The 13,602-nt window shown below is 46.9% G+C and overlaps 2 protein-coding genes across 2 annotated transcripts in view; one reads left to right on the forward strand and one right to left on the reverse strand.

Annotated features, from left to right (window-relative positions):
- The window catches only part of Ipo9 (Importin 9), a 33,259-nt gene extending 24,767 nt beyond the window's left edge, over window positions 1-8,492 (reverse strand). The window contains exons 1-9 of the mRNA XM_077682506.1: window positions 8,184-8,492; window positions 7,739-7,887; window positions 6,118-6,319; window positions 5,380-5,468; window positions 5,202-5,288; window positions 4,981-5,100; window positions 3,376-3,476; window positions 2,606-2,664; window positions 476-627 (exon numbers count right to left, since the gene is read on the reverse strand). Of these exons, the coding sequence (XP_077538632.1) occupies window positions 476-627; window positions 2,606-2,664; window positions 3,376-3,476; window positions 4,981-5,100; window positions 5,202-5,288; window positions 5,380-5,468; window positions 6,118-6,319; window positions 7,739-7,887; window positions 8,184-8,316 (1,092 nt within the window). The 5' untranslated portion in view covers window positions 8,317-8,492. The remainder of the gene's footprint in view (window positions 1-475; window positions 628-2,605; window positions 2,665-3,375; window positions 3,477-4,980; window positions 5,101-5,201; window positions 5,289-5,379; window positions 5,469-6,117; window positions 6,320-7,738; window positions 7,888-8,183) is intronic.
- Window positions 8,493-8,498: 6 nt separating this feature from the next.
- Window positions 8,499-13,373, forward strand: LOC144151457 (dolichyl-diphosphooligosaccharide--protein glycosyltransferase subunit 1). Its single transcript, XM_077682507.1, has 10 exons — window positions 8,499-8,848; window positions 9,118-9,176; window positions 9,844-10,153; window positions 10,962-11,168; window positions 11,260-11,452; window positions 11,529-11,628; window positions 11,762-11,900; window positions 12,017-12,136; window positions 12,224-12,469; window positions 12,571-13,373. The coding sequence occupies exons 1-10, from the start codon at window positions 8,606-8,608 to the stop codon at window positions 12,751-12,753; spliced, it is 1,800 nt and encodes a 599-aa protein (XP_077538633.1). The 5' UTR covers window positions 8,499-8,605; the 3' UTR covers window positions 12,754-13,373.
- The last annotated feature ends 229 nt before the right edge of the window (window positions 13,374-13,602 follow it).

Consider the following 13,602-nt stretch of genomic DNA (forward strand, 5'->3'; position numbering starts at 1 on the left):
GGCGGCGGCACCATACGCAGTTTGTAGGCAAGGAGCTCGCTTACGGACTTCGTGTCTCGCTGCGGATGGAATTGAGCGGCCAGTGTCGTCGTGCACGTTTCATCGATACCCCGTTTCGGTGCTTGCGTCTCCCAAAATATACTTCAACCAAAATTTCAAGCCCAGTTGCCCATGAAACTTCGTTACATTAAAATTTCGCAAACGGGACTTCGTTAAACAGAGGGTGAAAATACATGGTGTGCATACACTTGAAGTTAAAAAAATTTACGTGGTTCGTTACATCAAGGTTTGACTGTACATGCATGATAAAGGGACGCAGTGACTGCTTAGCACCCGATCAAACTTTAGCCCAAATGCCCTAACACGGAAGTGGCAACCAGCAAATAAAAACAGCGCTCATGTCCAAGGAGAAACTACTGCATACTTCATGCGGCATAGTAATGGTGGCGTGCAGCAATATAGCCCATTTGTTCACCTGTTCCTCAGTTATCTGCATGTAGAAGACTATGTAGTAGATTAGGTCGGCAAGTCCCTTTTTGACAAGGCCTCGAAACCTGGGCGTCTCGACGAGGGCATTCACAAAATCAAATATCATGAAGACCACATTCTCAAACCCGAGCACTTCACCTGGAAAGAAGAAACAGAAAAGCCTATGTAGACAAACAGGAAAAAAAAAAAAAAAGATAAATGAAAACCTAAACTTGACGGCGTAAATGATATCGTATTTTCCGGTGTATAAGTCGCGGTTTTTTTCCGAAATTTTCGTTGGTGCGTCTTATCCACCGGTGCGACTCATGTATGGAATAAATCCGGTTCGCGGCGGCCACGCCTGGCCAGCGCACGTTGAGACACAGCTCTATGGTCTAAATGAATATGAAGCCCACCGCTACGGCGTTTCTCATAGCCCATGTGTCGCTTCAAGACGTTAAACCAGAGAATTTGCAACTTTTCTAGTCAAAAACAATCATAATGGCCTGCGACAACTGCGCGTCACTTACTGCCATGCGCAGTAACTACATTTCAGAATAAATTCACAGTAACATCAAACTGGCTTTCAAAAACAACACGCAGCTTATAAATTATTACAAAGTTACTCTGAAGGAGGTAAACGTGCTGCTAATTTTTAAAATGACAGCTTGCTGATAAGTTTCGAATTTCGGGCTGCTTCCGTTCACGTCACTTCCGTTCGCCATGACACCTTTATTGCGCGGATTTACGACAGCACGCAACACACGCGCGACGTTTGGAGAGGTGGCCAAGTGGGTCTCTGACTCTTGGGACTCCATTTCTACAAAAAACAGTTGTAGCCGGGTTGATAAAGGCCACAGTAACCCGGTCCGCGAGTGGTGACGATGTTGGCGAAGAAGACATCAGTGAGTCGGAGGGCGATAGCGATACGCCGGCGGAATTCCCACTTGAAGTTGCTAAATAATTTGTTAGCGAGTCTGCGGAAGAAGGCTTCGATGGTTTTGTCTAAACACCGTCTAAGTACAGGCCATCTGTGTGTATCAATAAACCATTTTTGAGAAGTTAGTTCTGGCTAGACTTTGGACGGTATATGCACGTCTAGCCCTCCTTACCGAGGGGTGCGTTCACAGGCGGCGGCTGCAGCAACCATGTATTTTCGCCGCACTGTCCAACGATCTGATTCACTATGAGTTTACCTAATTAACAAGTGCGTCTTGTATACCGGTGCGTCTTATACACCGGTGCGACTTATATACGTTTTTTTCGGAAAAACTGTCATTTTGAGGGGGGTGCGTCTTATACAAAGGTGCGACTTATAGACCGGAAAATACGGTACATCAAATTTGGGATTGCAGTGCAAAGGAGCAGCATGTGGGTTTGGAGACACTGTGATAAGAACAGCCAAGAGAGAGAGAGAGAAAAAAAGCTTACATGGTACAACAAGCTAGTGGTCTGCCTTTACAAAATTTGACCCAGCACAGCATTCCTGGCTTTTAAGTGTGTATGCTAGTCAGCTGTCTTCCAGACAGGCGAAATCAGGCTTCATAAAACTAAAAGCACTTAAAGAAAGGCACTCATGACACGCAAACAAACAAAAAACTAAAAAAAAGACCGCACAATTGAAAAGTTTGAATTCAGTTGTACCTTCTAAAGCTACATGTGGCATATATATATGGTGTAGTGTAGCGTAGGGCTGCAGATGAACTCAATAACCCAGGGATCTTTCATGTCCAATCAATTCTCAGAGACACGGGCATTTTTGTTCTTAGACTCCACCAGAAAAACGCAGCCTCCACAGTGCAGGCTCAAGCCAGCAATCAAGCATGAAGTATTGCAATGCTTTAGCTACAATGCCAATGCATTAGGTTTTAGCAACTGGCCAAATCAAGTCACATATATGACTTTAAATTTCAGTCTTAAATTTCTTTAAATGCCACTTCTTGCTGAGAAAAGGGGCTTTTGCTTACAAGGCACGGAACTTGCAAAGCACCCGCTATGCACTTCATGCACATGCAGTTGTAAGTTTAGTCCCTGTATGCTTGTTTTACATACTAGACATAACAAACACAATCAGACACAACTTCGTGAAGGAATTGCATGAGAAAAAGAAAAAGAGAGAATGCTGTAATGCACTGACCATCAGAGTCGACAGGATCGTTGGCCTCTTCCGAATCATTTACAGCCGTTTTAACGTATCTGCACCACACTGTCAGGGAGAAACACCTTTGTACAGCGAGCCATATGAATGGCTGCATACACAGACCTAATACACAGTTACAGATCATTGCAGATAAGCCAGGCACAATAGCTTGTGAAGCGACATGACCTACATCTCACTTTTATAGGCCCCCACACTCTCGAATACGACAAAACCAAGCTGAATTAGTAGCCACCAATCTTCTAGCAGTAAAAAAATTTCAAGAGAAATTCATCCCATCAATTCTCTCTCTTTATTTGCAAGGTGGGAGATCACACAAGAGGACTAAAAGAAGAGACTGGCTCACCAGGTTAACAATAATTAGATGGTTAATTCTTAGATTTACCTCGAATGAGAGAAAATGCGGGACATTGCAGTAAAGTATAGTATAATAATGTAAAACATAGTATTATCACACTGCAGAATGTACTTGACAGCAGACTGAACATTAATTTTTCTTTTCTTTTTATCACCCCCTCCTTTTTCCGAAGCTGTGGGAGGCACAAGGACTTACAACTTTCTTTCATCACAGAACAACAACAAAGATCTCAACAGCAGTGTTTGAATACACCCTGCCGCATGCCCATTGATTGTTATTAAAGCATATGGCAGACTTCTGGTACAGCACCAGACAACACCAAAGGCCTCTGAACATGCAACCCTCGATGTTTGCTAGTTCAGCCAGGGCATAGCAATGGCCCCAAGGATACATATGCGCACTCTCGGTGAGTGCATTCCAGACGGGCGTCAGAACGTGGGGGAGCCACGTGGACATCTGCTTCGGTTCATACTTCACCAGAACTGTCAGAGCCTGGGACGAGGGTAAACAAAAGGAGAACCACTCAAAGGAAAAACCAAAATACTGCAAAATATAAAATGGTTGTTCTGCTTCACTTTCTCCCGGAAGCTTTTTTTATTGACTTTACAAGTTGCCCCAAACAGCCCTTTAGGGTGCAGCCCTTTGGCACCCAGTACCTGGGTTTCGCAGCAGCGGTGGCGGCATCTGTCGCGTCCGCATAACCAAGTGAGTAAATGAGGCAGCGAGGCAGAAAAAAAACGGAGAGGAGGCGTCTGGCAGGGAGGCCAGCATGCACGGCTATGGCGTCATCTATCTCACTGCCTCCCCTCCCCCCTCCCTCCCCCTCCCCCACTTTCGCCATGCGTCACCGCTGAGGAGTTGTGCAGATGTGCGCCGTGACCGGGAAGAGTGCAGTTTCTGCTGAACACAAATTTCACATTACGGAGCATAGTAATCATCAGTGCTCCTTTTAAAAATGAGTTCCTGGATAGTATTGAAGGAAGGGATTTCAGTGCAGTGGACTCGCATATAATGAAGGATGCACAAAAGTAGCAACAGGTATGAAATGCATTCATCTAGGGCCTTCGGAGGAGGGGCGTGGGTAGGGAGCACTAGTGGGTAGGGAGCAACGGACATCCCTCAAGCGGTAACTTCGTTTACAGTGGCACTGACCAGGAACATTTTGAACTCTACTCTCCAACTGTGCACAAATGCAGCTCAAAAACTACATAACTGTGACATTATCCTAAATTTTTAGGACACACTCTTCAAAGCTCAATAAATTCATGCTCGAAAAGTTACCTGAAGTTATCCTCAAAAATATGAACCCAGACGTAAACTAAAAAATTTCTCATTATTAGGCAACTAATAACAAAACTAGCTATTTATAACAGAGTGCAGTTAATATATATAAAAAAATGTGCTGGTACCAAGCCAATGCTTTTTCTTTTCTTCTTTCCTTCCCTACTGAAAATGACATTTCAAATTCTGGGCTACGGAGTTATTTATACACTTCTGTTTCATTTGAGGCAAAGGAGTATTTGATTTTTATGGCTTGGATTGAAAGCTTCAGAGTGACACAGAAGGCTGAATACCCCTTTGTGTTAACCGCAAGATCAGACCTTTCGCAGCCATTTGGCCTTCATTAAACAACAAACAATGGTAAAATCATTTAAAAACTGATGATTAAGGCTTGTGCTGCCCCGTTTTCCCATTTTCTTTTTCATGGCCCGAAAGACCCCGGTTCAAAGAGAGTCAACAAGCTGAACAAGCAACGACAGAGCATAGAATTGCGGAGTGCTGCCACCTACCAGAAGGTGCAGAAAGTATGCACAGAAAAGCCAATAGCCAGTTTAGCCTTCTGACACTCTCACTCATGCCTCATTTTTGCTGCCGGCTGCCATGTATAAGTACTTACATATGGTTGGATGAATGTGAACCAGCATAGGTCAACTTGTATTCAGACTTAAGTTCCTTTTAAATTAATGCAGTACTAACATTAAACTGACATGCTTACCTTCAAGATCTCCTTCTTGATCCCACTATCTGATGTGGGTCCATCCGGTATCTTCAGTGCCTCAACAAGAGCTTCGGTGAATTGGGGCAAAATTGGATACAGAAGCGACTTCGCTGTGCTCTGAAGTGAACCAAAGATACAGAAGTTAAAAAAACAAAAACAAAGCACAAGGAGTCAGTCAAGACTATGTTATTGTATAAATTTAGCCCAATCAAACATACCTTGTCCATGTGTCCCATGGTTGCAATGATTTGGGCACAGGTAGAGAAGATCTCCACAGCCCTGCCCCGAGTGCGGATCCCATATTTCTGCACAAATGAAGTGTTCAATAAGTAGACTCACAACATATTGCCTTCCTGCCACCCCCTCCGAAGTTCTGGGATGTATATCTTTGGGTACCTCTGGTTGCGTGAAGATCTTGTACATCTCGGGAAGCACCACAGGGGCCACTTGGAACATCTGGTTGTCTGTTATGTCCCGAGAGAACTCTGCAAGAAAAAAGACCAGACTCCAATAATAAAGGCGTAAAACACAACAAAAAACGCTACCTCCCTGTAGTAATCTCCTTTAATTACAGTTTTAGTGCTCAAAATGTACAAATCGTATGTTGTTAATCACTTATTGCCTGCATCCTTGACCCGTTTTCTCCCCCTCCACAGTACACCTTCAAGATCAGTATCGCGCGGATGAGGAACAGGAGAAGGTTTAGTGCTAATGCTCGAATGCAGATTCCCAAGAGTTAGTAGCGTTGATGTCACCGTGGTAATAATCTACATGGGAGAGAGCCACTTACAAAAATATTTCAACGCATGATAATACCGGCCTGCAGGAATTCAGACCCCTGACAAACATTAGAAACCAGACCTTATCTGTCGTGTATTGTGACTGTGGCTGCTGTGTTTGGCGGCAACAGGGAACACAACAACCAACATGTGACGTGTAGCCGCGCCACCTGGCGGCTATGAAGTGTTTCGGAGGGTGGTTTTAGGCATTCATTCCTTTATTGCTTGTAGAGCCTAAGTATGGCCAGTTTTCAATAAACTGTGTCTCTCAAGCCCACAATATGTAACAGAATCAACGAATCTGTCCGTCACTTCCTCCCCACAACTTTCCAAGGGCAAAGGAGCAGCTTCCCACCTGTGAGGACCCGCATGGCGCCATGAACGGTGTTGGAGTCGCCACTGGTCAGCGCTTGCATGAGGATCTCGAAGAGCTGCGGCCATGCCTCAGGCCAGTCCCAGTGGGCAATGGCCGAGATGGCATAGGCCACACTCGACCGGAGCTTGCTTAGAGATTCTTTCAGGCCCAGGGGGAGCAGGTTGCGGATGGTCGCCTTGGCCTGTTGGCAAGGAAGGTGCAGAAAACATGAAGCAGTGAGCTCGTACACCCCTGAAACACTGCTTGTAAAGGAGATTCCAACCGAGCCATAAGGGATATCCCACCAATCGAGCCATCAGTGGACAACGACAGAGAGCAAACGATGGGCTACTACACATGATGTCCTTTCTTCTGTGAGTACTAAGGCAATGTGGTGCAGTGTGAACTTGTAGTTCATCAAACCAATCTGAGGGGATAGTTGGTCTTTTGACATGATAATATAAAATGCACAAAAAAGGATGGGGCGAACAGGCAGAGTCTTCTTTCTGTTTGTCTCATCCTTCCTGGCACTTTTTATCCAAGTTATAGCGGCACTTCTAGCACCCCAGGAATACTCAATTAGAAGCTTAGACTCCCTTTTGCTTGACTGAAGCATTCACATTTAAGTTTTGAGAGTTTAATGCTCCGAAGCCACACCTGGGCTATGAAGCATGCCATTGTGGAGGGTTCCGGATAAATTTTGACCACCTGGGGACCTTAAACGTGCACCAAAATCTCAACCCACAGGCGTTCTTGCTTTTCGCCTCCGTCTGAAAATCAGCCACTGTGGATGGGATCACACCCAGGTCCTTCGGCCTGGCAGGAACAATGTTTTAGCCACTGACCTATTGTGGCGAGTTTGACTAAAGCAATTTCCAAACTAGTGAAGAGTCTGAAGCAAATTTTGGGCTGAAAAGCTGGTGACTGTGTTGCGAGGCATGGAAAACCAGCTGTGGCGGTAAAAATTACAATTCAGGTGTGCTTGTTCTGCCACAACAGAGCCTTCTGGCATTTTCTCGAAACGGTTCGACTGCAACTTGTGAAAAAGAACCTCTTCAGCCCATAGAATGTTCGGCAGCATGTGCTGGTTGGTGAATGCAGAGGCCATGAAAAGCCGAAATCAAGCAAGGAGGGTGCTAATGGTTACAGAGAATGCGCAAAGTGGTTGTTGTAGGGGATTATTTACAGTGCTCGCGTTTAGTATTTTCTTTTGTTCGTACTCGCGCACACTGTTTTTCGTCAGAATGCATGAAACTAGGTTCTTATTATCAAGTTTGTGTGCCGAAATGGGACGCTACATCAATATAAAATGAAGCATCATCCCACCCACACACACACACACAAAAAAAAGAAAACAGACTGCTGTATATTTCGTATTTTAAACACCTTCTCTTATACATTATTTTAGAAATTTTACGCCATATGTCGCATTTTTGTTTACAAACTCAGCTGTTTTTATCTCCTAGTCGACAATTTCACGAGTGGCGTCCCAAGATTACGTGATCGCAATATTCATACAAAAAGCAGGGATGCCAACTAAACTTACGAGCACCGCCGCACGGTTGAACGATGGCTTCGCGAACGACAACCACGTAGAAAACAATTTATGAAAGCAAATTACCTCGTCCGTCGCTTCGGGTTGGCGAAACTTCTCTGAATTGCGAGACCAGTGGGTGTCGACATACTGCTTTAGCAGGACAGACGCCAGCTGACGAATGGCGAACGGGCTCTGTGGGTCGACCGTCAGCTCTGCCAGGTGAACACAAAAGTCTGAAAGAAAGCGGCGCCAGAGCAAGGTGATTCACGAGCACTGCGACACTACCTCGATGACAGGTCCGCGATGTTAACCGAAAATAAGCGGACCGCTCAGACATGAAGCTCAGACAACATAACTCGGGGAAATACAATCGCATGTTCAACAAACGCGAGCGATCACGTCCTTCAAAGAGCAACTACAGGCGCCGCCAAAGCCTGCGACGTAAGCCGGCGTGCTACTCCACATGGCCCAAGTCGGACGTTTCAATGACCGAACTTCAATGAAAGCTACACGCATATTTGTGACTTACCGTCCGTTACTTCTAGGATTTTGAGTTGCTCCTCGGCATTTGTCCTGATTTCTTGGGAGTGCGAAAGGATGGCATTTAATGCTTCGCATAGCGCTTCTTTCAAGCTTCGACTCACGTCACCGCTGGACGCCATTTTCGCTAATGCTCAAATCTGGCGGGAAAAAGACGACTTTTTAAACATGTTAAGTATTACATAGAGTGCGCTCTATATTGTGTCCCAAGTATTTTTTACATGACCAAAAAAGTGATTCGTAGCTTGTGAACAATACTTAGTTGGAACGCATGAGTTTTCGAATCTACCAATGACAGCCCGCCACAGTGTTTACGCGTCCTACGCGGTCGCTGTGACATGGCGCTCCGGTGTTGACTGAGCGCAGAGAAGACGCCGGTAATCTCAGTTAATCGGCTCAATTTCGAGCAAAATGTGGCGCCCCGCGATTACTACCGCTACATTATGTGTCTTATTAGCTGTAGTATCGTGCAATGATGTCATCTCCTCATCACTGCTGAACACAAATGTTGATAGGAATGTAGACTTGGCTTCGCAACTTGTTAAAATTAGCACCAAAATAACAGCTGAAAATAAGGGGTCGTCTCCCATCAAACATTACTACATTGCTCTTACGGGCGAAGAAAAAAATCACCTGGCCTTCATCGGTGCAGGGGTGAGTACTTTGGGAGCCTTCCGATTCCTTTCGCTCTTGCCGGCGGCACATCGTCCTGTCCACGTCAGTGTCCGAGCTTTCGGTTCCTTGTAAACTGATAGCCGAATGTTCTCTGCACCTAACGCCCTACTTTAAATTGGAACAGTGTTGCTCATTAAATACGTGTTGAGCAGTGCAGTGAAATATCGTCAACGTTTGTTCGTGCAGACGTTGCTGCCGGTGTGATGAGCGAAAGTAAAATGCGAACTTTCTTTCGGTGAATTTTTCAGATCGCCACCGACAAGGACAGCGATTTGAAAGTGGTGGAAGCCTCTGTCCCCGCTCAAAAGTAAGCAGCATAGCTCTAAACGTGTTTCTTGTACGATATTATTTTGCCAAGATAAGACACTCCCATTGCCTTTGCTCACATTGTGCCGTTGTTCACTGGACGCCGTGAATTCACTAAACGCCAATTGTCGGTTCGTGCTTCAGTAAAAGGTCACATTCTCAAGATGATTAATTGTCTGTTTTCACGTCCAACTGTGCCACGTCGCTGTGGTATTTGTTATCGGTCAGCCTACCTACAAACTTGCTTGTTTAGCTACTTTAATTCGCATCTATACTTGCAAGAAAGGGGCACAAGAGTGAGCTAAACTTCGTTCGTGCCTGTGGTTTGGGCCTTCTGTACAAATTTCTTTTATAAGCATACCTTTTTCCTAACTTTTTAAAAAATTCCATTCTGTTGGTGTTTTTGTGTGGGAGATCACCAAGTTTCCATGTCTACTTATACAGTGTAGTTTTATTTGCCTAATTCTTCTCAATACTTTTTTCCTCTCCATCTATAATTTGACATCCGAAATGCTTTCCAACTGCTCTAAAATATTTTTATGCAGTTCTCTGTATTCCCGATCGGGTATGTGCAATCCACGAAGGATCGTCACGACGTGTGATGCTGTGATTTTCTCCCCATCCTCTGTTCTAATACAACCTGAACCACCTCCCTTTTGATGTTGCAGGGGCTACTATCACTACCGCATCGAACTGCCTTCGCCCCTGGCGGCTGGCAAGACTCTCAAGCTTGTGGTGGAGACGACGTTCAGTCATCTAGTGACTCCCCACCCAACGCACATCACCCAAGCCGAACGCCAGCTTGCACTGTACCAGGGCAACCACTACTTCCTGAGCCCCTATGCGACCGAGTCCCAAGTGACTCGTGTCAGTCTGCCCACTCCGAAGCTTGAGTCGTTCTCCAAGCTCAAGCCGGTCACCCACTCCGACAACCTGGTCACTTATGGACCGTATGAGCAGGTCAAGCCCTACACAGAGGTGAGTGCTCACCACGTTTGTGCGTGTCAGCTTTTTTCGGGCTCTGTGGATGTCTAGCAACACTAGACATCCACCCTATATCATTCAAGTGTTCTTTGTACCGTGATAACGTGGAATGGTTAATGGGCCAATTTTTTCTGTTGCTACGACTGAGCCTGAGTATTCTTTGTAACTAGAAATAAATTATAAAAGTTTAGTATGGAATTAGAGCAATGGTTCTCAAATGGGGATCCGCGGACCACAGGGAAAGAGCATTTGAGGGGTTTGCGAAGCCTCCCTCAAAACTTTTCCCTGTGTCATTTCTTTCTCGATTTTTGCCAGCACTTGCTCGCAATGCAAAAAAAAAAGGTGGCTTCACCACATTACATGTGCATTTAGTTTCTCTGCATAGCACATATTTTAACATCTGCTTTTTGCACAACACGCCAGATATGAGAAGAAAAAAGAACACACAGAGAAGACAGCATATAGGTGTTTAGACTCTAGAGCAAATTGTTTAGCATTATGACGCGCATCGTCATTAACATCCAGCAGAAGAGGCAGACATTGGATAAGTGTGTGGGCGACGTAATCTGCAAGTGTGAATTTATTGACATTATGACACTGATCAACATGTGCTCCATCGTGAGGTCCCCCATCACTTTCGCAAGCCCAAAAGGGTTTCCCGGGGCTGTCATGGCTGAGAACCACCGTACCGTGCTATGGCACCTGTTCATTCCATTTCGCTGCTCCAGCTTTTATGTCTTGCGTATCTGCGTCAACAGTGCTGAAATGGAATCAACGACTTAGCACTCTTGTTTTCCTCCAGGACAAGCTTACCGTGCACTATGAAAACAACAACCCATTCCTCACCATCACGAACCTCGACCGCGCCATCGAGGTGTCGCACTGGGGAGTCATCTCTGTCGAGGAAGTCATCGACCTGCGTCACACCGGGGCCATCCTCAAGGGCTCTTTCTCTCGCTACGAGTACCAGAGGGACCAGAATGGCGTCTCCTCTGTCAAATCATTCAAGGTAATAGGTGCATCCTTGTTAGGTAGGCAGAACCAGCGACCTCAGTGTGTTGGGTGGTAATTGAAAACACCGCGTCTTATGTCTCTCACAGACTGTCCTGCCAGCTTCCGCCATGGATGTCTACTACCGGGACGAGATTGGCAACATCTCCACCAGCCACATGAGGGTTCTGCATGACTCTGTCGAACTGGACGTGCGGCCAAGGTTCCCTCTGTTCGGCGGCTGGAAGACCCACTACATTCTTGGCTACTACGTCCCCACTTACGAGTACCTCTACAACTCTGGTGAGTTTCTCCACTGTTGAGCTGATGGCTGCATCTGCTGTACCCTTGTTCATCTCTGTCAATGTCTCCGTTGCAGGTGACCAGTATGTCCTGCAGATGCGGTTTGTGGACCACGTGTTTGATGACAGCGTTGTGGACAAGGCCACCGTCAAGATCATCCTTCCAGAAGGTGCCACGTGAGTGCACAAGTGCCCTTCTCCGAGAGTACGAAGGGCGCATCCAGGGGATAACATCCCATCATTGTTCAGTGAACTTCGGACTTCTGTTGTCATCTCCTCGGGAGTTCCATTCTACAAATTCTTTTTCCAGGGATATCAAGCTGCGTGTCCCGTACCCGGTGAAGCGACTGCAGGACCAGCGCCACTACACGTACCTCGACACCGTCGGTCGCCCAGTCATTGTCCTGGAGAAGGCCAACCTCGTAGAGCAGCACATTCAAGACTTCCAGGTGACACACTCCGTTAACAGCTGCAAAGGAACATCCAACATTTGCGTCGCGTAATGCTTCGAGGCTCCAGCCTCTCGCACCACTCATTCTTCGTCCTGTTCTTGCGCATCCCACAGGTCCACTACACCTACAGGAAGCTGCTCATGCTTCAGGAGCCCCTGCTGGTGGTGGTGGTTCTCTACCTGCTCTTCCTCCTTGTCGTCATCTACGTCAGGCTGGACTTCACCATCAGCAAGGTCTGTCACCCGGCTGCCAGCAAAACTGCACCTGTGTCGTGAGAAACCTTTGACATGTCTTTTGCTGGGCCCTGATCCTTGGTGCAGGACCCGGCGCACGAGAGCAAGCTCCAAGTGGGTGGTCTGCTGGAGAAGGCGGCGGCCACCCAGGACCGCCGGGCTGACCTGTACGCCCAGCAGGACGCCGCCTTAGCCAAGTACAAGTCGAGCAAGGACGCCTCAGGGTTCCAGGCCACGCTGAAGAAGATCAACGCTGAGCACAAGACGCTCACCCAGAACCTGTCTGACTGCCTTGCCAAGCTCAAGCAGGAGAGCGCAGAGGCTGCTGAACCGGTAATTGCGAAAAGCGGGCGATGGGGGAGAACTTTTGATCATCGATTGATGATGTGGGTGGTTGATGATTGATCTAACACAAGGCCACTGTTCCTTTCCAGGTGAACGAACTGCAGCGCTTGGACAAGCAGCTGCGGGAGCAGTTCCAGCAGCACGTGGCGCAGCTGGAGAAGCTCATGAGCGGCAAGATGAGCAAGCAGCAGTACCTCGACATCGAGGCCACCATCCAGAAGAAAAAGGAAGAGCTAGCTGACAAGATGCACACAATCACCGCCTCACTCTAGTCGCCACACCCCTTCCTTCCACCGCCCACCCAGCAGCCTCCCCGAGCCGCTCGGTGCGTCGGCCAGGGCGGTAAACCGAGCCCAAGCGTCTTCACCATTGTTCAGAAGCTGCGCTGCAAACGTTCCGCCCGACAGTGTTGGTTTGCACTTGTTTTGGGGCTTGTTTCGGAAGTCCTGTGAATGAAGTTTGGGGTGTGTTGGTTGTTCACGTGTGTTTTGTGAAGTTTTGTCATCAGGCTACATCACTGCGTCGGCAAAAGAAACGTTTCTGATAATCGGGCGGCATTTTTTTTCTAAGTGCAGTGGTGTTCTTGATGTAATTTTGGTGTGTATGCGCAACATGTCAGACTTGGCAGCTTACTTAAGCCTGACACCGGAGCATTAGGATTGCAAGGCTGCAAAGCGCGAGGGGCGAGGTTTTTCTGGCCGATGCACTGGGTGCAATGTGCCATCGGATTCGGAGGAGGGCTGTTCACTCGCGGCTGCCAGGAGAGGTTACGTGTGCGTGATGTGTGCCTGTTGTCGGTGTCTTGGGTCAGCTTGGAGGGCACTGCTCATTTTTCTGCTTTTGTCTAAGCCATTGTCATTCCAAAGTTGAATAAAAAGGTTCCTTTTCTTTACATCGTTTCGTGTGCTGGCAGCGTGCATAAGGTGCCAGTTGCTGCTGTGGTGGCTAGCTCCATGCTAGATCACACAAACTTGACTGCATGCAGAGTACCGAGTGACTAGCAACCAGAGAAGCAACTGCTGTAATTTAGAGGGTAGCAGTTGTGCATTTCTTGTTGCCACCCTTCAGGTTTTGTGGGCATTACAACCTACATAGCTTTTCTAAGGAGGTAAGCAGAAGAA

This window comes from Haemaphysalis longicornis, unplaced genomic scaffold (genome assembly GCF_048455015.1).
Source record: "Haemaphysalis longicornis isolate Haplotype H1 unplaced genomic scaffold, Haemaphysalis longicornis Haplotype H1 scaffold_9, whole genome shotgun sequence".
NCBI classification, from domain to species: domain Eukaryota; kingdom Metazoa; phylum Arthropoda; class Arachnida; order Ixodida; family Ixodidae; genus Haemaphysalis; species Haemaphysalis longicornis.